This window comes from Muscardinus avellanarius, assembly GCF_963383645.1.
Source record: "Muscardinus avellanarius genome assembly, chromosome: 7".
Classification (NCBI taxonomy): domain Eukaryota; kingdom Metazoa; phylum Chordata; class Mammalia; order Rodentia; family Gliridae; genus Muscardinus; species Muscardinus avellanarius.
Genome location: NC_137793.1, coordinates 95,967,616 through 95,988,811, shown reverse-complemented (window position 1 = coordinate 95,988,811; position 21,196 = coordinate 95,967,616). Strand labels below are relative to the sequence as shown.

The following is a 21,196-nucleotide window of genomic DNA, read 5'->3' as shown; positions in this document are numbered from 1 at the left end:
GCCAGGGCCAGTGAGGCTCGAATCAGAAACTGCCGTGAGGCAAGGATGGAGCTGGGACTTGCGAGACCAGGATAGGAGCCTGCCGAGCAGTTAGGCTGGTGCAGGGTCAGCAAGGCCAGGATTGGAGCCTGTCCTGAGGCTAGGCCGGTGCTGGGGCCTCTGAGGCCAGGAGAGGAGCCAGCCGAGGGGTTAGTTCAGTGCAGGGGCCAGCGAGGCCAGGATCGGGGCCTCCCATGAGGCAAGGCTGGTGCTGAAGCCAGCGAGGTCAGGATAAGAGTTCTCCGGGTGGCCAGGCCACTACTGGGGCCGTCAAGAGTGGGATCGGAACTTGCAGTGCGGCATGCACAGAGAGAAAGCACAGAAAATAAAATCCAGATGCTCCCCCTAATTAGCAAGAACTAGGAGGAAAGGGGTAACAGGAGGAGGTGGAGTAGTAGAAAGGGCCCTATTGAGAAGCAATTAAGGTGACCAATCAGAGGGGAGGGAATGGGGGAGGATGGAATCTCTTTAAAACTCATGAGGTACGTCAACAGTTATATCAAAGATAATCACCAATTAAGCATGGGATCGAGGTGGGGGAGGGAATGGGATGGGGATTGGATAAGGGCTTATTGGATGATATGTGCTTGTATATCCTCTCAAGTCTTGTATTCCAAAGTGATGTATGATTACAAATAATATTTATTATATATATATATAATATATATATAATTTAAAAAAAGAAAAAACAAATCCATCCCTTCAGTTATAAATACCATCTCTCTGGTTCAAGAATTGTCAAGTAGAAAGATGAGGTTTCCACAGCAATTTATTGTTCATTATTTTTAGTTTAAAAGGTATTATTACTTAACATGTACTTGTCATGGTAAGGACCTACATCACTGAAATTCTTTCCTCTTACTTTTCTTTAAATAACACTGATGAACTAGCGGAAGCAGTTTCCCTTCTTTATGAAGCCTGTGAGTGTCAGTTGCGCCTCCAATAAAAGTTCCATTGACAAATATTCGTGGAACCTGTTAGATAAGCAAAAAACAAATTAGGCCTAATTTAGTATCAGAAGTATAAAATTGAAGTACTTGTAATCCCAGTACTACAGAGCCTGAGACAAGAGGATTGCAGGTTCGAAGCCAGCCTCAGCAAGTAATGAGACTCTCAGCAATCTAGTGAAATCCTGTTTCAAAATAAAAATAAAATAGAGTTAGGAGGTAGAATAAAATAGGTATATTGGAGGTAGAATGCCATGGGGTTCAGTTTCCAGTACCAATAATAAGTATAAAATCATTTCACATAAAAACATGTTTAAGCCGGGCGAGTTGGCACATGCTTGTAATCTCTGAGCTTGGGAGGCTGAGACAGGAGGAGGATCGCACAGGTTCGGAGCCAGCCTCAGCTACTCAGTGAGGCTCTCAGCAACTTGGTGAGAGCCTGTTCCCAAATAAAATAGAAAATAGGTCTGGGAGTATATCCCGGAGGTAGAAAGCCTCTGGGTTCTACCTCCAGTACCACCCAAAAATAAATAAATAAATAAATAAATAAATAAATAAATAAATAAATAAATAAATAAATAATAAAAACAGGTTTATACTCTAGGAACTTCTTTTAGTCTGATTTTACAGAAAAATGAGATGAAAGAAAGTGCTCACGACCACAATAATAGAAAGTGACAGAGATAAGATTCATATTTAAGACAATCTGACTATAAAACTACTTCTCATCACTATGGTATCTGAAAGATAAAGAAGTCTCTATTAACAGTGTTTAAGTGGACTTTTTTTTTTTGGTGGTGGTGCTGGGGGTGGAACCCAGAGGCTTTTTACCTTCGGGCTATACTCCCAGACCCATTTTTTAAATATTTTTTTTGGAAACAGGGTCTCACTAAGTTGCTGAGAGCCTCACTAAGCAGCTGAGGCTGGCTTCGAACCTGCACAATCCTCCTGTCTCAGCCTCCCAAGCGCGGGGATTACAAGCGTGCGCCACCACACCCGGCTAAGTGGACTTTCTTACCCAGGTATACTAAAAGAAAAGAGTCCACCATAAGCTTCTTCTTGCACATATATCTGATGAAAGTGGCAACACCATCTCTTTCCAATTTTGCACAGTATGGAAAAAGATTTACAAGTTCATTTATTTTATTTTTGGTACTAGGGATTAAACCCAGGGGCAGTCTACTTCTGAGCTACATTTCCAGCTCTATTTTGATTATTTTTATCTTGAAACAGGTTCTCACTAGGTTGATGAGAGTCTCACTACTTGCTGAGGCTGTCCTCGAACATGTCATCTTCCTGTCTCAACCTCCCAAGTACTGTGAGTACAGGCATGCACCACCACGCTCAGCTAAAAACCTAGAAATTTTTAAAGAGCCTAAAACACTAAAGCGCTCCTCGTAACTAAAGACTGATCCAAATAGAGGAAGAAAGCCGGGCATGGCGGCACACGCTTGTAATCCCAGTACTTGGGAGGCTGAGACAGGAGGATCTCGGCCAGCCTCAGGTCCTTGGTGAGGCCCTGTGCAACTTAGTGAAACCCTGTTTCCAAATAAATAAAAAGTAGGACTGAGGATGTAGCTCAAAGGTAGAAAGCCCCTGAATTCAATCCTCCAATACACACACACACACACACAAACACACACACACACACACACACAAATTTCATCTTGCAAACAGCTCCAAGAGGACCTTAAAGAACTATAGATAAGTGCTTGGGACAATAACAGTAGCCCACCCATTCCAGTGCACACGCGCATGTGGTAAAAATAAAAAAAAAGATAAATGAACACCGCTCATTCTAAAAATCGTGTCCAGGTGTGCCATCTGCTAATCCATATAAGGTCCTCTGGGAAGGTGTGGCTCGCTTTTCTTGACACAGTCTCGCCTGTGGGTGATGTGGATCCCCACTTCTCCTGCGGGACGGGGCCGTCGAGGGCATACTCACCGTTCTGTCGCCTGTCATTTTATGAAGAGCATCTTGAAACTGGCTCCCATACTCAAGCATGTCCAATTCCACCACTTTGTAATTCACATTCATGTCATGGAAAAGCTTTTTCGCCATTGTACAGTAAGAACAGGATGTTTTTGAGAAAATCACCACACAATTATCAGAAATTGTCTCCTGAAATAATAAAAGAATCGTTTTAGTTCTAGACATTTCCTTTTAGAAAGACATCACGAAACACTGGAGAGGGCATGGATTTTGGAGTCTCACAACTTGGGGATCAAACAAGGTTTCTATCATCTACTTTCATGTCTTTAGACTCGAGGATATTATTCATTTCAAAGGAATGTTAGAACAAAAATGTAATAAACAGGAAGTACCTGACATGGAATGGTAGCAATACTAATAACAGTAATGGTAACTAGTTCATATAAGGCAAACGCTTCTGTGTGCCAGACACAATTGTCAACACTTTACTAAGTCATTTAAACCTCACTATAATCAGGATATATTTCCTACTATTTTATTGATAAAGAAAATGAGGCACAGAAGAAGATAAATAACTCAGGCTCCTTAGGTAAAAAGCGGGAAAGCTAGATGCCAGCCCAGGCAAATCTGGCTCTATTCAGGAGGTGTTCAGAAACAACTCTTTACCTCTAAATAACTTACTTAATTTTGTGGAACTGGAGAACTGAACCCAGGGACCTTCTACCTATTTTATTTTTTATTTTGAAACAGGCTTACTAAGTTGCTGAGGCTGGCTTCCATCCTGCAATCCTGTCTCAGACTCTGAAATACTGGGATTAAAGGCGTACACCATCAAGCTCCAAATGACTTTAAGTGGTGAGAAGTAATGTGAGATTTTTCCTTAAAACATAAGGCTTTCACTAACCCACATACAGACAATATTGTACTCCTTTACTTCTGTTCATTCCTATGTATCTTTGTGTGTGGGGGGGTGCTGGAGATTGAAACAAGGGGTATTCTACCTCCAAGCTATACCACCAGCCATAATTTATTTTTTATTTTGCAACAAGATCTTGCTAAGTTGTTGACAGCCTCACTAGGTTGCTGAGGCTGGCTTCAAGCCTGGCTTCAATCCTATGATCCTCCTGTCTCAGCCTCCCAAGTACTGGGATATCAGGCATGCTCCATCATACCCAGCTTACTATATATCATTACAGTGCAAAAGCCATCAGGACTGTACTAATAAGGTATGCTTATATTCTTCGCCATGACTTCCAGAAATGCTATTTCAATAGGTTTGAAGCAGAGGTCAGTTTCTCTCTCTCTCTCTCTCTCTCTCTCTCTCTCTCTCTCTCTCTCTCTCTCTGTACTCGGGATGGAACCAAGGAACGTTTTACTTCTGAGCTATACCCCTAGCCCTATTTTTCATTCTGTTTTTCTTTTTTTGGGTTGTGGTGGTACTGGGGGTGGAACCCAGAGGCTTTCTACCTCTGGGCTATACTCCCAGACCTATTTTTATATTTAATTGGAAACAGGGTCTCACTAAGTTGCTGAGAGCCTTACTAAGTGGTTGAGGCTGGCTTCAAACCTGTACGATCCTCCTGTCTCAGCCTCCCGAGCTCTGGGATTACAACCGTGCGCCACCATGCCCGACTTATTATTTTGAAACAGGGTCTCACTGAGTTGCAAAGGGCCTCACTAAGTAGCTGAGGCTGGTCGTGAACCACAAACCTCCTGTCTCAGCCTCCCAGACACTGGGATTTACAAGCGTGCACCACCATACCCAACAACACTTTTTTTGTTTTTCCCCAAATCTTTCAAGATGATTCTTTCACCAGCCCGATTTGAAAACTATTCTCCAAGACTTTAACACAATGACCATGAGATGTGGCTGTGCATCTGCACAGGTTGTGAAGGTTGTCTTTGGTTCCTTGTTTCCTTCTTCATAAGCTTTTGAACAGATGGCTCTGGCACCCCGGCAGAATCCGAATGGACAGGACTAGCAGTGGCATCTGCCTACATTGTTCTTACGTGGTGGGTCATAAACAGCACCTTTAAGACAAAGACCCAAACCCCAAACCAGAAAGCATGATACCCAACATGCTTCAAAAGTCATACCCACCCTTAGGCGTCCGAAGAGTGCTGAGTTATATAGCCTGGCTGCCTGCAAGATGATCTTTTTTTTTTTTTTCATTTCTGCTTACTCAATATATATATATTACATATATATTACATATATATTACATATATATATGCACACACACATCTACATTATATATGTGTGTGTGTGTGTGTGTGTGTGATATATATATATATATATATATATATAGGGGTATTGGGGATAAAACCCAGGGGCATCTACCTCTGAGCTACACTTCCAGCCTTATTTATTTATTTATTTATTTTGTCCTTTATTTTGAAACAAGGTCTCACTAAGTTGCAGGGGGCCACACTAAGTAGCAGAGGCTGTCCAAGAACTGCGATCTTTTTGTCTCAGCCTCCAAAGTACTGGTATGACAAGTGTGCATCACCATGCCCGGCTTTACTCATAACATTTAGTATAAAATTCTATCTCAGATAAGCATGAATGTACACGCTTGTAATCCCAGCACTTGGGAGGCTGAGATAGGAGAATTGCAGGTTCACCGCCAGCCTCAGCTACTTAGTGAGGCCCTCCGCAATTTAATGAGGCTCTGTTTCAAAATGAAGAATAAAAAATAGGGCTGGGAGTGGTGTCGCATGCTTGTAATCCCAGCATTAGGGAGGTTGAGACCAGAGGATCGCAGTTTGCAGACAGCCTCAGCTACTTAGTGATGCCCTTTGCAACTCAGTGAAACTGTTTCAGAATAAAGAATAAAAAATAGGGCTGGGAGCCAGGCGTGGTGGCGCACGCTTGTAATCCCCGCACTTGGGAGGCAGAGACAAGAGGATCGCGCTGGTTTGAAGCCAGCCTCGCTGGCTTAAGAGACTCTGTTTCCAAATAAAAAACATAAAATAGGTCTGGGAGGGTAGCCTGGAGGTAGAAGGGTTTCCAGGAACCCCAGTACCACCAAAAAAAAGGGGGGGGGGCTGAGGGTGTAGCTCAGAGGTAGAATGCCCCGGGGTTCAATTCCCAGTCCTGGGGGAAAAAAAAAAAAAAACTATCTCAGGGAGGGCCAGCTACACGGGAAATGCATTAATGAATCCATTTTACAGCTGACACACGTGAGGTTGAGCAGTTTGCTACACATGGATTTGACCCAACCCCTCACGGTATCAAAGCTAGTGTGCTTCCTTCCATGAACTATGCTGCTGCAGGTTCGAGTCCACAAAGACAATCACTGGGACACAGATGCGTCTGCTGGGTGCTGACATGGAGTGGCTCCACTAGTGAAGAGATGCCAGTGTGAGCTGGGGCACGAGATGACAGTGCCACGGTTCACGGAAACCTCTTCTTCCATCTTCTCTGAAGTCCATCCTTGCTCAGTATTTCACTGTGTCGTATTTTATTTTAAGAGGTAATTCCCTGCTGGGTATAGTAGCACACGCCTATAATCCCAGTATTAGGAAATTGAAACAGGAGGATCACAGGTTTGAAGGCAGCCCCAGCAACATAGTGAGACTCTCAGTAATCTAGCAAGACCCTGTTTCAAAATAAAAGGGCTGGGATGTATCTTGGAAGTAAATCACCCTTGGATTCAACTCATAGTACCATACAAAAAAAATAATAAATGTCATAAGTTTTTACTACCAAAATGATATAGGATCAATAATTCACTTGAATTATTTGCAGGGCAGATTTTAAAAAAATTAATAACTCATTTGCTGGACTATGTCAGGTTGGACACTGAATAATCATATTAAATGAATAAGATAATTTTTTTTGAAGAGAAAAAGAATTTTTCATATATCTCCTATATTACTCACTTGAATCTGGTTCACAGGACTACTTGCTGACTTCCCCAAAGATGACGATGTGCTGTTCCCCATCCTAAAAGAAATTTAAAAGGGTAGTGCAAATTATTGAATGTCAATCTGTTATATGAGTTCCATTTGAAGAAAACCTTAAGTACAAATATATGAAATAGCAGGGTATGGCAGCACATGCCTGTAATCTCAGTACTTGAAAGGCTGAAACAGGAGGAGCATAGGTTCAAGACCAGCCTCAAAAACTTAGCAAGAGAGCCAGGTATGGTGTCGCATGCTTGTAATCTCAGCATTCGGGAGGCTGAGACTAGAGGATCACGGTTCACGGACAGCCTCAGCTACTTAGTGAGGCCCTCTGCAACTCAGTGAGACCCTGTTTCAAAATAAAAAATTAAAAATAGGGCAGGGGGTGTAGCTCAGATGTTGAATGTCCCTGGGTTCCATCTCCAGACCCAGAAAAAAAAAAAAAAAAAAAAAAAACTTAGCAAGACTCAGCAACCTAGTGAGACTCAGTTACAAAATAAAAATTAAAGGGGAAGTAGCTTGGAAGTAGACTGCCTCTAGAACTGAGAGTAAAAAAAAAAAAAAAAAAAAAAAACCTTTTTCTTTTCTGCAGTACTAAAAATCAAACCCAGAGGCAATCTACCACTGAGCTATACCCAGTTCTTTTTATTTTTTGTTTCGAAATCGGTTTTCACTAAGTTACTCAGCCTGGCCCTGGTACCACGCCTGGCTGTTCCTTAACTTGTAATACCTGTTTTAGCCTCGCAGGTTCTGGGATTATAGGTGCATACCACCACATCCAGCCTCAATTTAATGCTCTCCTTATGATTATTTGTGAAATTCATTTTTTTTAAATTTTGTGGTACTAGGGATTGGCACCAGGGGCATTCTACTTCTCAGCTACACCCCAGGCCCCCTATTTTAATTTTGAAACAGAGTTTTGCTAAGTTGCAGAGGTCCAGCTAAGTTGCTAAGGCTGGCAGTAAACCAGTGACCTACCATCTCAGCCTCCCTCCCAAGTACAGAGCACAGTAGTGCACCACCACACCTAGGGAACCTCAAATTTTGATTTTAAAAAATTCTCCCTCCAGATCAAAACTCCATTATTTTGAGTGCATTTTAAATGGAAATATTAAGTAAAAAGTAAGCTATTTTTATCATCTTTATTTTCACTTTTTAAAGGTCCCAAGCAAAACCTTTTTTAAAAAAAAAAAAAAAAAAGTTGCATTGTAGGAAAATTTAGTCCTATTTTATGTAAACCCACTTTAAATCGCTTGTCCTGGTACATGGTATGGTTGGTAGATGAGCCTCTGCTCTTCATATTAATACCTGCACACTCAGAAAAAAGGAAGCCATGACAAACATCACCCTCAGGAACTACTGCAGCTAACATAACTACTCGGTGTTTACCATCTACTATTCCTGGCTTCCCAATAGATTAGCAAGGAGACTACTAAAATCATTAAAGGTCTGGGAGCTTATTTCAGGAACAGAATAGGCCTGGGGAGCGAAAGAAGCTGCAAGTAACTTGGGAGAAGGAGGCAGCTTTGAGAAAGAAGCTAGCTGAGTCTGTGAAGCCTAAATTAGGTTGGTTAGATGGTGCTGGCCTGGACCTAAGAAGAGACTGGAGTGTTCTCCTTCCAAGCTACAGCCCCAACCCTTTTTATCTTTTATTTTGAAACAGGGGCTCACTAAGTTTCAGAAGGCCTTGCTAAGTTGGTGAAGCTGGCGACAAACCTGTGATCCTCCTGTCTCAGCCTCCCAAATACTGGATTAAAGGTATGTGCTGCCACACCCAGCTACATTTACTGTGGAAGCAGGAGATCCAGTAGGGTTTTCCTAAGAGAAATGTTTTCTTGGGCAGTGGGAGAACAAGGAGATGCACTCTGATATTATCTCCTTCCCTGCCAAATTAATTTCTGGAAGGCACTCTTCCCTTTCAATTTCGAGTTGAGCTTCATAAGAGTTTTTAGCTATTAAGAAAAGGGACCTCTATAGAGAAAGTAAAGTGCACAGAAAACATTTCCTCCAACTCTGATGAAGCATCATCCTGCCACATTACTGGAGTGAATGCTAAGTAGCAAAGTACTATATGCCTCAGAGATACCAGAGAGACAGCACCCGACCTCAAGAACCTGTCAAATAGTAAACACCACAGGACTAGGGCTTTTAGAAGGGCTTTGGCTGGAAAATGAATGGAAAATTTGGTCTGGAAAATTAATCTTGAGATCCTAGCGTCTTGCAAAAATGGTAAGAGTTCCTAGATCATTTAGCCAGGTAAAGACTCCGAGGCCCAGGGACACAGGCATGCACCCTGGCGGGGCCTAAGGTACTAAAGCCCCAAGGAGCGTGCCATTCTGGGTGCACAGGCGTGGGTGGACACAGCTCTAGCCAGAGGCGACCTGTGGTGAACGTCACTGCCCCTCTATTCAAAGCCTGGGCCATTTTGCAGGATCGTCACGCTGCAGTGGAGTTCCTAGGTTTAACAAAAATAGTCACGGATTAACTTTGAAAAACAACGAATACCCTTCTTTTTCAGGATGCCCAGTGCCACACATGGGACAGATCTGTACTAAAACTCACTGGTTGTTTATCTGAAATTGCAGTGTATGGGGACGTCTAGTGTTTTAGCCACAACCCACAGGAAGTTGGTCCAAAGGAATGCAGCTCAAATATTCGGATCTAAAGTCTCGGATCCTAAAGTCAATACCACCGCGGCGGGCACCAGTGTCCCCCCGCCCCTTCCTGGTGTCCCCCCCCCCCCCCCCCCCGGTTAGCTAGGACTCGGCCTCCGGAGAAGAGACACTGGGCCGCCCGCAGGATCCGAACCCCCGAGAGGCCCCCGCGCCCGCGTACCCCGAAGCCGCGGTCCCGGCAGCTCTGCCCGCGCCAGTCGCCCCGCCGGGCCGCCCCGCCGAGCCGCTCCCGCCTCGCAGCAGCCGCGACCCCGCCGAAGCCGCGCAGCGCCAGAACATGCTGAGACCTCCGAGCTGCCGCGGGCGCAGGGACCCGCGAGCGCGCCGCCCGAAAGCCCGCCCCCCGCGGCCGGCCACGCCCCCTTCATGGCTCCGCCCCGCTGTGGCCACGCCCCGCCGGGCTGCCCGCGCCGCCGCCGCTCCGGAGCGCTGTCCCCGCGATGGTCCCCGGCCCGCCAGCATCACCCGCGCCCGCCCGCGCCCGCTCACCTGCTGAGCTCAAGGATGCGTGCGCGCCCCACCCCGGTCGCTTTGAGGGGCTGGGAAGCTCATAAAGGACCGCAGGCACGCGGAAACAGCCCAGGAGGGGCGGCGGCCCACATTTTGACGAGCTAGAGAAGGAAGAGCTGTCCGAAATGGAATCAGGGTGACCGAGATGCTTCCATAAGGATGGAGGCACAGTCACAACTTCCTGTCCGACGGGTTTCCGGGTGGGTGAACGAAGAGCCCGATTGTGGCCTTTAAGATTAGGTCATCGATGGAGAATCCAGATGCACCATGGCGATAGTGGAGTTTTGCGCTTAGAATTGAAAAAGTAATCCAATTTTTGGACGTTCTTTCCAAAGGAAACAAAGACTGTGTGTTCAAGATAAAAATGACACTAGAAAACCAAAGAAATAGCCCATAGATGCGCCCTCCTGACTTTCAAAATGGGGAGGACTGCTGATGACACGGTTGTCTAAGCCACCCGGTGATGGTAATAATAAACCTTTGTGAGTCTCTATGTAAAGTCACATGGGTCCGCCTTTATTTTTATTTACTGAGGACATGAAACGCATTTGTTAAAGTCCAAGATCACGTACTGTGTCTAAAATTCTAAACAATCATTAGAATAATCCAGACCTTTTTGATCCTACTTTTTTAACTAAATTTAAGATTTATGTTACCTAGATACAAAATTAGGACTGTTAGACGATTCTTTCCCTACTTTCTTATTTTAATGTGTGTGTGTGTGTGTGTGTGTGTGTGTGTGTGTGTGTGTGTGTGTGTTAAGCTCGGGGACAGTCTACCTCCAAACTACACCCTAACCCTACTTTATTTTTGTCTTGAAAAAGGGTCTCACTAGGTTGGTGAAAGTATTTGCTGAGGCTGCCCTGGAACCTGCCACCCTCCTAGTGCCACCACACCCAGCTTCCTACTTTCAAATGGGCTGTACTTAATTACTTCATAAGAGGATTAAAGTTAGTTGCAAAAACAAATACCTCCAAAAGTGTGAAGTATTTTTTTTATAACACCTAGTTTAAAAATTAAGGTTTGGCCAGGTGTGGTGGCGCATGTTTGTAATCCCAGTGCTTGGGAGGCTGAGACAGAGGATCACAGGCTCACAGCTACTTAGTGAGGCCCTTCACAACCCAGCCCGCCAGCATCACCCGTGCCCGCCCAGCGCCTGCTCACCTGCTGAGCTCAAGGATGCGTGGGCGCCCCACCCTGGTCGCTTTGAGGGGCTGGGAAGCTCATAAAGGACGACAGGCACGCGGAGGCTACTTAGGCCCTTCACAGGGTCTAGCAAGACCCTGTTTCAAAATAAAGAATAAAGCTGGGTGTGGTGGTGCACGCTTGTAATCCCAGCGTTTGGGAGGCTGAGCCAGGAGGAACGTGGTTCGTGAACAGCCTCAACTATGTAGTGAGGCCTTTTGCAACTCAGTGAGACTCTGTTTCAAAATAAAGAATAAAAAATCGGGGATAGGGGTATAGCTCGAAGGTAGAATACCCCTGGGTTCCAGCCTCAGTACCAAGAAAGAGAGAGAAAGAAAGGAGAGAGAGAAAGAAAAGAAAGGAAGGAAAAAGAAAAAAGGAAAGAAAGAAATAGGGCTGAGATATAGCTTGAAGGCAGAATACCCCTGGGTTCAATTCCCAGTAACACACACACACACACACACACACACACACACACACACACACACACACGTGAGCAGACTGCCCACCCAGTGTGCTGGCTGTACAAATTTTATTGCACCCTTCTGCACAGAAGTAAATTGCCTTGTCAAGTAACTTTTGATTTCATGAGTTTTTGTTTGCACCTCTTCTAAAACCTATTTCTAAAGCCAAGCGTGGTGGCACATGCTTGTAATCCCAGCATTTGGGAGGCTGAGACAGGAGGATCTCGGTTAGCAGACAGCCTCAGCTACTTAGTGAGGCCCTCCACAACTTAGTGAGACCCTGTTTCAAAATAAAGAATAAATTAATAAGGCTGGAGGTATAATTCAGATTTAGAATGTCCCTGGGTTCCATCCCCAATACAAAAAAAAATTTTTTTTCTAACAAGTTTTGCAAGATAAATAAGTTCTAATGATCTAATGTACAACATTATGTTGAGACAATATGATATTGTACACTTGAAATTGGCTAAGGGTATATCATGTGTTCTCACCACAAAAAGAAAAAGGTAGGGAGCCAGGGCATGGTGGCACACGCTTGTAATCTCAGAATTTGGGAGGCTGAGACAGAAGGATTGTGCAGGTTCGAAGCCAGCCTCAGCTACGTAGTAAGGCTCTCAGCAACTTAGTGAGACCCTTTTTCCAAATAAAATATAAGATAGGTCTGGGAGTGTAGCTCGGGGGTAGAAAGTCCTGGGTTCCTTCCCTAGTACCACACAATTAAAGAGGTAACTGAAGCCGGGTGTGGGGGCGCAGGCTTGTAATCCCAGCATTCGGGAGGCTGATTGACATGAGGCTGAGACCAGAGGATCGCGGTTCACTACTTAGTGAGGCCCTCTGCAACTCAGTGAGACTCGGTTTCAAAATAAAGAATAAAAAATAGGGCAGGGGGTATAGCTCGAAGGTCGAATGCCCCTGGGTTCCATCCCCAGACCCGCAAAAAAATAAAAAAAAGGTATTTGAGAGTGATGAGAACGTTAATTCATTTGATTGTGGTGGTTACTATACAACGTTTATGTATACTAAAGTTGTCCTAGCCTAGTGGTACACACCTGTATTCCCAGCTACTCTTAGAATGTTATAAGCAGAGACTGGGATAGGAGGATTGCAAGTTGGAGGCCAGATAGACAACATAATGAGACCCTGACTTGAAATATAAAGGGGCTGGGGATATAGTTCAGTAGTAGAGTGTTTGCCTAAAATGTAGATTTAATTTCCAGTAATCCCCCCCCCCAAGGGAGGGACTAGGTGGGCTGCAACCAGCAAGGCCACAGGGGCAAGACTGCCCAAGTCCTTTGGGACCCAAATCTTGCCACCACCTGCCCTGCCTGCTGGACACGGAGCTTTAGGATTTGATATTTGCCCTGCTGGGTTGCAGCCTTGCTTAAGCCCCACTCCTTCTTTCTATGCCCCTGTCCCCCGCCCTTTGGTATGAGAATGGGAATGTTCTCATCTTGAAATCCTTAACTAGATTACATCTGCAAAAACTCAGTTTTCCAAAGAAGGTAACACAGGTTCCAGGGATTTGACCGGAATGTTTGGGGATTGGGAGGAAGCACTTGCTCAACGCAGTGAAGCCACAGAATACGAAACACCCCAGGGAAGGCCTTATGTTTCATGGAAGTCCTGGGTATTTTGTTAAAATCTGTGGATTCTGCATTATACTCATCTTCTCTGTTTGTTTTACAAACACTTACCATGTTAGTCACTGTTCCACATGCAAGAAACAGACATGGTTTCTGCCCATCACTTATCTCTGCAATTTTTTTGAATATGGTATTAAAAGTCACAGTTCATAAAGATGCATAAAACACCTTTTATTATACAGGCATAATTGATTAAGTCATTGCCCATTGGTGATTGAATTCAACTTCCAGTGCCCACGTTGGGGTGGTGAGTTGAAAGGTCCAACCCACTAAATATGGCCAGCTTCTACCTTAAAATTCACTACGTAGGGTCTACTTTTAATCACCTGATTAGCATAAACTCAGGTATAATGCAAAGGGGGGGGGTGTCATGACTAACATAAGATATTCTATCACTCAGGAAATTTCAAGGGTTTTAGGAGCTCTGTGCTTGGAACCAAACCTAAAGCAAAAACCAAATATATACTGCATTTTTATTATACCTCAGGACCTATTTGGTTTTTTATAGAAACCAGAGGATAAAAGCCATAAAAATGGACGTCTCAGAGGTTATTCCAAGTTCTCATAATCAAGAAGGTGCATGGTTCAGATTCCTAACTCAAAAATAAAATGAGTTGCTGTGCATGGTGGCACACACTTGTAATCCGAGCATTCGGGAGGCTGAGACCAGAGGATTGGGGTTCACAGACAGCCTCAGCTACTTAGTGAGGCCCTCTGAAACTCAGTGAGACCTGGTTTCAAAATAAAGAATTAAAAAAAAAAAGTGGGGCAGGGGGTATAGCTCAGAGGTCGAATTCCCCTGGGTTCCATCCCCAGACCCGCAAAAAAAAAAAAAAAAAAAAAAGATTGAATATGTTTCTTAGGCAGATTAGAATATCTGTGAGCATAGTAAGAAAGAAAGGGTTGTTTAAGAATTTATTCAGAATTTTTTTTTTACTATTTTTTTTGCAGGTCTGGGGATGAAACCCAGGGGCATTCAACCTCCGAGCTACACCCCCTGCCCTATTTTTTATTCTCTACTTTGAAACAGAGTCGCACTAAGTTGTGGACAGCCTCACTAAGTAGCTGAGGCTATCACGAACTGTGATCCTCTGGTCTCAGCCTCTTGAATGCTGGGAATACAAGCGTGCGCCGCCACTCCCGGCAACTATTCATAATTTTTAAAGCATCAAAACAAAGATATTTATTTTCATTTTTGCAGTACTGGGGATTGAACCTAGAATCATTCTTCCTCCAAGCTGTATCCCAGCCCTATTTTATTCTTTATTTCTTTACTTTAATTGTGTGTGTGTGTGTGTGTGTGTGTGTGTGTGTGTGTGTGTGTGTGACTAAAGATTGAACCCAGGGGCATTCTACCTCTGAACTACACCCACAGCCTTGTTTTTTATTCTTTATTTTAAAACAGGGGCTCACTAGGTCGATGAGAGGCTCACTATTTGCTGAGGCTGCCCTCAAACCTGCTATCCTTTTGTCTCAACCTCCCAAGTATGCCACCATGCTCAGCCTATTTTATTTTTTATTTTGAAACAGGGGTTCACTAGGTTGCACAGGGCTTCACAAGTTGCTGAGGCTGTCCTCCTATCTGTGGTCCTCCTGTCTCAGCTTCCCAACCACTGGGATTACCACCATGCACAACCACTAAATAAAGATATTTACATGTTCTGAGTCCTGAAAATAAGGAAAAGGGAGACAGAGAATGTTTTTTTTTTTTTAAATATCTTTAACATAGAATCGGGCATAGGAAATTCTTAAAGTATTCCCTGGTATGCCTTTTTTTTATGGTACTGGGAGTTCTGGGGATCAAACTCAGGGACATTCTACCTCTCAGCCACACCACAGCCCTTTTATTTTTTATTTTGACACAGGATCTTGATAAATTACCCTGTACTAGCTTTGAACCTGCAATCCTCCTGTCTCAGCCTCCAAAGTACTGGGATTACAAGTGTATGCCACCATAACTGACTTCTGGTGTACTTAAAAAAGAGATGAGAGATGTCATAGATAAGGAAAACCGCTGTTAAAGAAGGTAATGACTTAGCCGGGCGTGGTGCGCACGCTTGTAATCCCCGCGCTTGGCTGGCTGAGACAGGAGGATCGCACGGGTTCAAAGACAGCCTCAGCTACTTAGTGAGGCTTTCAGCAACTTAGTGAGACCCTGTTTCCAAATAAAATATAAAAAAGGTCTGGGAGTATAGCCCGGAGGTAGAAAGCCTCTGGGCTCCACCCCCAGTACCACCAAAAAAAAAAAAAAGAAGGTAATGACTTTTTTTTTTTTTTTTTTTTTTGGTGGTACTGGGGTTCCTGGAAGCCCTTCTACCTCCGGGCTACACTTCCACGGGCTACACTCCCAGACCTATTTTTTAACTTTATGTGGAAACAGGGTCTCTTAAGCCAGCGAGGCTGGCTCCGAACCAGCGCGATCCTCCTGTCTCAGCCTCCCAAGCGCGGGGATTACAAGCGTGCGACACCACGCCCGGCTGGTAATGACTTTACCATTTCAATTTTCTGAAGTAATAGTATGCTATCAATAACAGATTTACTTCTAAGGCTTTTATATTCCTCCAAGTACTACTTCTTTCTTTATATATCTTTTCTTTTTTTTTTTTTGGTCTGGGGATGGAACCCAGGGACACTGTGCCCCCAAGCTATACCCCAGCCCTAGTTTTTATTCTTTATTTTGAAACAGGGTCTCACTGAGTTGCTGAGGCTGTCCTCGAACAGCGATCCTCCTATCTCAGCCTCCCGAATAGTGGGATTACAAGCATACGCCACCATGCCCGGCTAGTCTTTTTTATTTATTTATTTATTTATTTATTTATTTATTTATTTTATTGTATTGTATCTTTTTTGCGGGTCAGGGGATGGAACCTAGGGGCATTCGACCTCCGAGCTACACCCCCTGCTCTGTTTTCTATTCTTTATTTTGAAACAGGGTCTCACTGAGTTGCAAAGGGCCTCACTAACTGGCTGAGGCTGTCGGAGAACCACGACCCTCAAGCGTGTGCCATCATGCCTGGCTCTTATATATCATTTTTATATTCACAAAATATATTTTCTTAAGTCTCTGGGTCAATAAACTTGGAATGACAAGACCAGAAAATATATTTTCTTTTGAAGTATGAGCAAATTATTATTTTAAAGATCTCAGGTGGTCTATAACCCTTGCACTAGACAAATTAATAGCTCAGAGTGTTATACTGATGTTGAACAAACAGTAGGCCACTGTAGATTTGTTTCCTAACTCATGAATTTTGATGTTTTTGTCTTTCCATCTCTACAGAGGTCAGTGATGCTTTCTTTGCCCTATCTTATTTTCTTTTGTTAAGAGTGCGAAGCTAAACCGAAGTTGCTGAGGCTGGCCTTGAACCCGAATCCTCCTGTCTCAGCCTCCCAAGCACTGGGATTACAAGCCTGAGCCATCACACCCAGCTTCCGTGAGGTTCCTTACAACTTAGTGAGGCTCGGTTTCCAAATATAAAAATAAAAATAGGGCTAGGAGTGTAGCTCAGAGGTAGAATGCTCCTGGGATCAATCCCCAGCACTACACACACACACACACACACACACACACACACACACACACTCACTCACTCACAAGGAGGCTGAGACAGGAGGATCACAGTTCACGGACAGCCTCAGCTACTTAATGAGACCCTCACCAACTGAGTGAGACCCGGTTTCAAAATAAAGAACAAAAAATAGGGCAGGAGGTGTAGCTCGGAGGTCGAATGCCCCTGAGTTCCATCCCAGACCCCCCCCCCAAAAAAAAGGAGTGTGAAGCTAGAGGCAAACACAGGAGGATCATAGGTTCAATGCCAGGCTCAGCAACTTAGCATGACCCTCAGCAACTTTGCAAGACCCTGACTCAAAGTAAAAAGGCCTGGGGATGTGGCTTGGAGTAAAACATCCCAGGTTTCCATTACCAAACCTCTATTTTTGTTTATTTTTGTTATAATTAAAAGGTAAGAATGAGGGTAATAACTATATTCTATACTTTACTAGTGAATATAATCACTAAAAAAATTTAGTGTGTGTGTGTGTGTGTGTGTGTGTGTGTGTGTGTGTGTGTGTTTTACTGGGGATAGAACCCAGGGGCATTCTACCTTAGAGCTATACCTTAAGCCCTATATTTTAATCTTTGTTTTGAAATATGATTTTATTAAGTTGCAGAGGGCCTTACTAAGTAGCTGAGGCTGTCTGTGAACCGTGATCCTCCTGTCTCAGACTCCCAAGTACTAGGATTACAAGCATGAGCCACCACGCCCGGCTCAATGCTTTTGAGGGCAATTTTTTTTTTTTCTTGGTGATGCTAGAGATTGAACTTGGGACATTCTATTCTGAACCTACACCCAGGTCCTATTTTATTTTTTATTTGGAAACAGGGTCTCACTAAGTTGCTAAGCATCTCATTAAGTTGCTAAGGCTGGCTTTGCCTTCTGTCCCAAAGTACTGGGATTACAGGTGTGTGCCACTATACCTGACTAAGTGTAATCTATCTACCTTCCTTCCTTCCTTCCTTCCTTCCTTCCTTCCTTCCTTCCTTCCTTCCTTCCTTTCACTAATACAAAAGTTTATTTAACAAAAAGTTTCATATGAAAATGTACACAACCCAATTTTTGTGTCAGTAAAAGAGGCCCTTTGGCCAGGCGTGGTGGCGCACCCTTGTAATCCCCGCGCTTGGGAGGCTGAGACAGGAGGATCACAGGGGTTCGAAGCCAGCCTCAGCTACTTAGTGAGGCTCTCAGCAACTTAGTGAGACCCTGTTTCCAGATAAAGTATAAAGTAGGTCTGGGAATATAGCCCGGAGGTAGAAAGCCCCTGGGTTCTACCCCCAGTACCACAAACAACAAACAAACAAACAAAAAAAGAGGCCCTTTAGAGAGAGGATGTGGATTTCTGTTCAACAGCCATTATTATACTCATTCCAAGGCTCCTAACATGTTGATACTATTTCCTCGTATTACCACCATTCCAGTATTGTTCTGTTGCCCACTGGTTGCCATCTCCACGCATTCATCCATCGCAAGATTCATCAGGGGATCCAAGCCCCGTAATATTCCTTGGACATGCCTGCCACCATTTAGTTTCAATGACAACTTCTTGTCCATAAAGTTTTTCAGCTCGGGAGGATGAGCTTTGCTCATCTTTGTAATCTTTCAACAGAATTCTTAAAAATGTTTTTTCTTTTCCTTAAAGTGTGTCTCTTGTTCTTTCTGGGAATCTTAAAAAAATATGAGTATAATGATGCAGGGAAAATGTCTGAAGAGAGAGGGCAGAACCAATAGTATCAAAGGGAGAAAATAACTCATTTATTAATGTCTCCGATATTGCATTTGAATGGTTCTCATATAAAAACATAACAACATACAAAATGTAGCAACAGTGTCTTCGTCCATTTTGCATTGCTACAAACAGTATTCTGTTATGGATTATGGGGTTCCTGGAAGCCCTTCTACCTCCAGACTACACTCCCACACCTATTTTATATTTTATTTGGAAACAGGGTCTTCTAAGCCAGTGAGGCTGGCTTCAAACCTGCGCGATCCTCTTGTCTCCGCCTCCCAAGCGCGGGGATTACAAGCGTGCTCCACCACGCCTGGCTCAGATAATTTATAAAGAAATTTATTTCTCACAGTTCTAGAGGTTTATTCTCTAAATGGCCTGAGTCATTCCTTGCTGCAGATCTACAAGTACACTCCCTTCTCTTCCACACACTTAAAACTAAAATTATCAAAGCTCTCAGAAAAGCCAGCTATTATGGGCTCTTACATTTATATTATCCTTAAAGGCAATAGGATCTACCCCTCCTGGGACCCATCGATAATTTGTTCATAAGTTAACAGCCTCCTCTCATCCATGTATTTGAAAATTTTACTTTAAATTCTAAGTCCTTCCCTTCTTTTTACTCCCTCCCTTTCTTTCTTCCACACTGAGTATTGAACTCGGTGCATTCTATCTCTGAGCCATACTCTCAGCTCTCTTTATTTTTTATTTTCAAATAGAGTCTTTCTAGGTTGCTGAGAGTCTCATTAAATTACTGAGACCGGTTTTAATTCTGCAATCCTCCTGTCTCTGTCTCCCAAGTACTGGGATGACAGGCATGTGCCACCCGCCCTGCTTCAAACCCTAAATTCTGTCCTAATTAAAGGCTAATGCCCACAAATACTTTTTTTTTTTTTTTGGTGGTACTAGGGGTGGAACCCAGAGGCTTTCTACCTCCGGGCTATACTCCCAGACCTATTTTATATTTTATTTGGAAACAGGGTCTCACTAAGCTGCCGAGGCTGGCTTCGAACCTGTGCCATCCTCCTGTCTCAGCCTCCCAAAGCGCAAGGATTACAAGCGTGCGCCACTACGCCCGGCTTGCCCACAAATACTTTAAGAAATGTTTATCTTTAGAATTTCCAGGCTCAAGCCGCATTTCCAAAATACCTATCTAAACATCTTTTTTTGAAACCTTGCATTTATTTATTTTTAAATTTTTTATTATTGCATCGTAGTCATACATCTTAATGGAGTACAAGATGGTAAAGGCATACAGGCACACATCACCCAATTATCCAATTCCCACCCCATTTCCTCCCCCCTCCTCCTTCTCATGTTTCCCTTACTGACTGACTTTTAAACATATCTTGTATGATCTAAAACCCAGGGATTTTGGCCATTTGGACAAGGTACCAGAATAAAACTACCCTTGGGCTGTGATAGAAAGGACATTATAAGGTACGTTCACAGTTGAGTTGGTTGTAAAACTCCAAGGTGATGATCCTGGATTCATGATTTTCATCTAAATCACATGGTAGTTTCTAATTGCTGGGCATCCATTCTGAGGAAAATAGATGGGATTCTCTGGGGGTTCATAACTAGAGGAGTGGACAGCTTTTGTGCAAGATAAAGAAATAAGATTATTTTTTCTAATTTCTTCTAATTAATTTTCTAAGTTTTCAGCTCCATTACTAATATTGTCTTAAACTGTACCTTTAGATTCTTCACCAAACCACCTTTAATGGGGTAATTTTAAGGAGACTGCTTGGAAATTTTTGTGCAAAATATAATTAAGAGCTGGGCCTGGTGGCGCACGCTTGTAATCCCAGCATTCGGGAGGCTGAGACCAGAGGATTGCAGTTCGCGGACAGCCTCAGCTATATAGTGAGGACTTGTAACTTAGTGAGACCCTGTTTCAAAATAAAGAATAAAAATAGGGCAGGAGGTTTAGCTTGGAGGTCGAATGCCTCTGGGTTCCATCCCCAGACCCGCAAAACAAAACAAAACAACAACAAAAAACCCAAATATAATTAAGTATCATTTGGGGTGACTATAGTTGAGTATTTTAATTCCTTATGAAACCTTGACTATTTTGAATTCACCCATTTACTTATTACTTTACCCCTTCCTAGGCGCCTCCATCCAAAGCACATCCTATTACGTGCTTGGCATTAGTATACCACAGGTCTACAGTTATTTATTTTTTTGTACTGGGGATGGACCCTAGGGGCATTGTACCTCAGAGCTACACTCCAACCCATATTTGTTTTCTTATTTTGGTACTGGGGATTGAATCCAGGGGCACTCTACCTCCTAGCTTACACCCCACCCTGTTTTATTTTGAAACAGGGGCTCCCTAGGTTGATGGGTCTCACTACTTGCTGAGACTGTCCTTAAACCTGTGATCCTGCTGTCTCAGCCTCCCAAATACTGAGATTACGGGCAGGCAGCACCACTCACAGGTCTTTATTTATTTATTTATTTAAAATTTTGAATCAGGACCTCACTAAGTTGTTGATGTTGGCCTTGATCCTGTCTCAGCCTCCCAAGTTCTAAGATTATAATCATGTGCTGCTGTGCTGAGCTAGTACTATGTTATATGATACTATGATCTAAAGGCTTAATG

At 43.5% G+C, this 21,196-nt stretch overlaps 2 protein-coding genes across 2 annotated transcripts; both read right to left on the bottom strand.

The window, feature by feature from the left end:
- Positions 1-878: 878 nt before the first annotated feature.
- Positions 879-9,782, bottom strand: GLRX2 (glutaredoxin 2; the record flags this gene model as incomplete). Its single annotated transcript, XM_080699426.1, has 4 exons — positions 879-1,013; positions 2,932-3,108; positions 6,805-6,868; positions 9,664-9,782. 4 exons carry the CDS (start codon positions 9,780-9,782, stop codon positions 879-881), a joined length of 495 nt encoding a protein of 164 aa, XP_080555552.1.
- Positions 9,783-18,224: 8,442 nt separating this feature from the next.
- LOC308265451 (small nuclear ribonucleoprotein G-like) lies at positions 18,225-18,449 on the bottom strand (the record flags this gene model as incomplete). Its single annotated transcript, XM_080699171.1, has 1 exon — positions 18,225-18,449. The coding sequence occupies one exon, from the start codon at positions 18,447-18,449 to the stop codon at positions 18,225-18,227; it is 225 nt and encodes a 74-aa protein (XP_080555297.1).
- Positions 18,450-21,196: the final 2,747 nt, after the last annotated feature.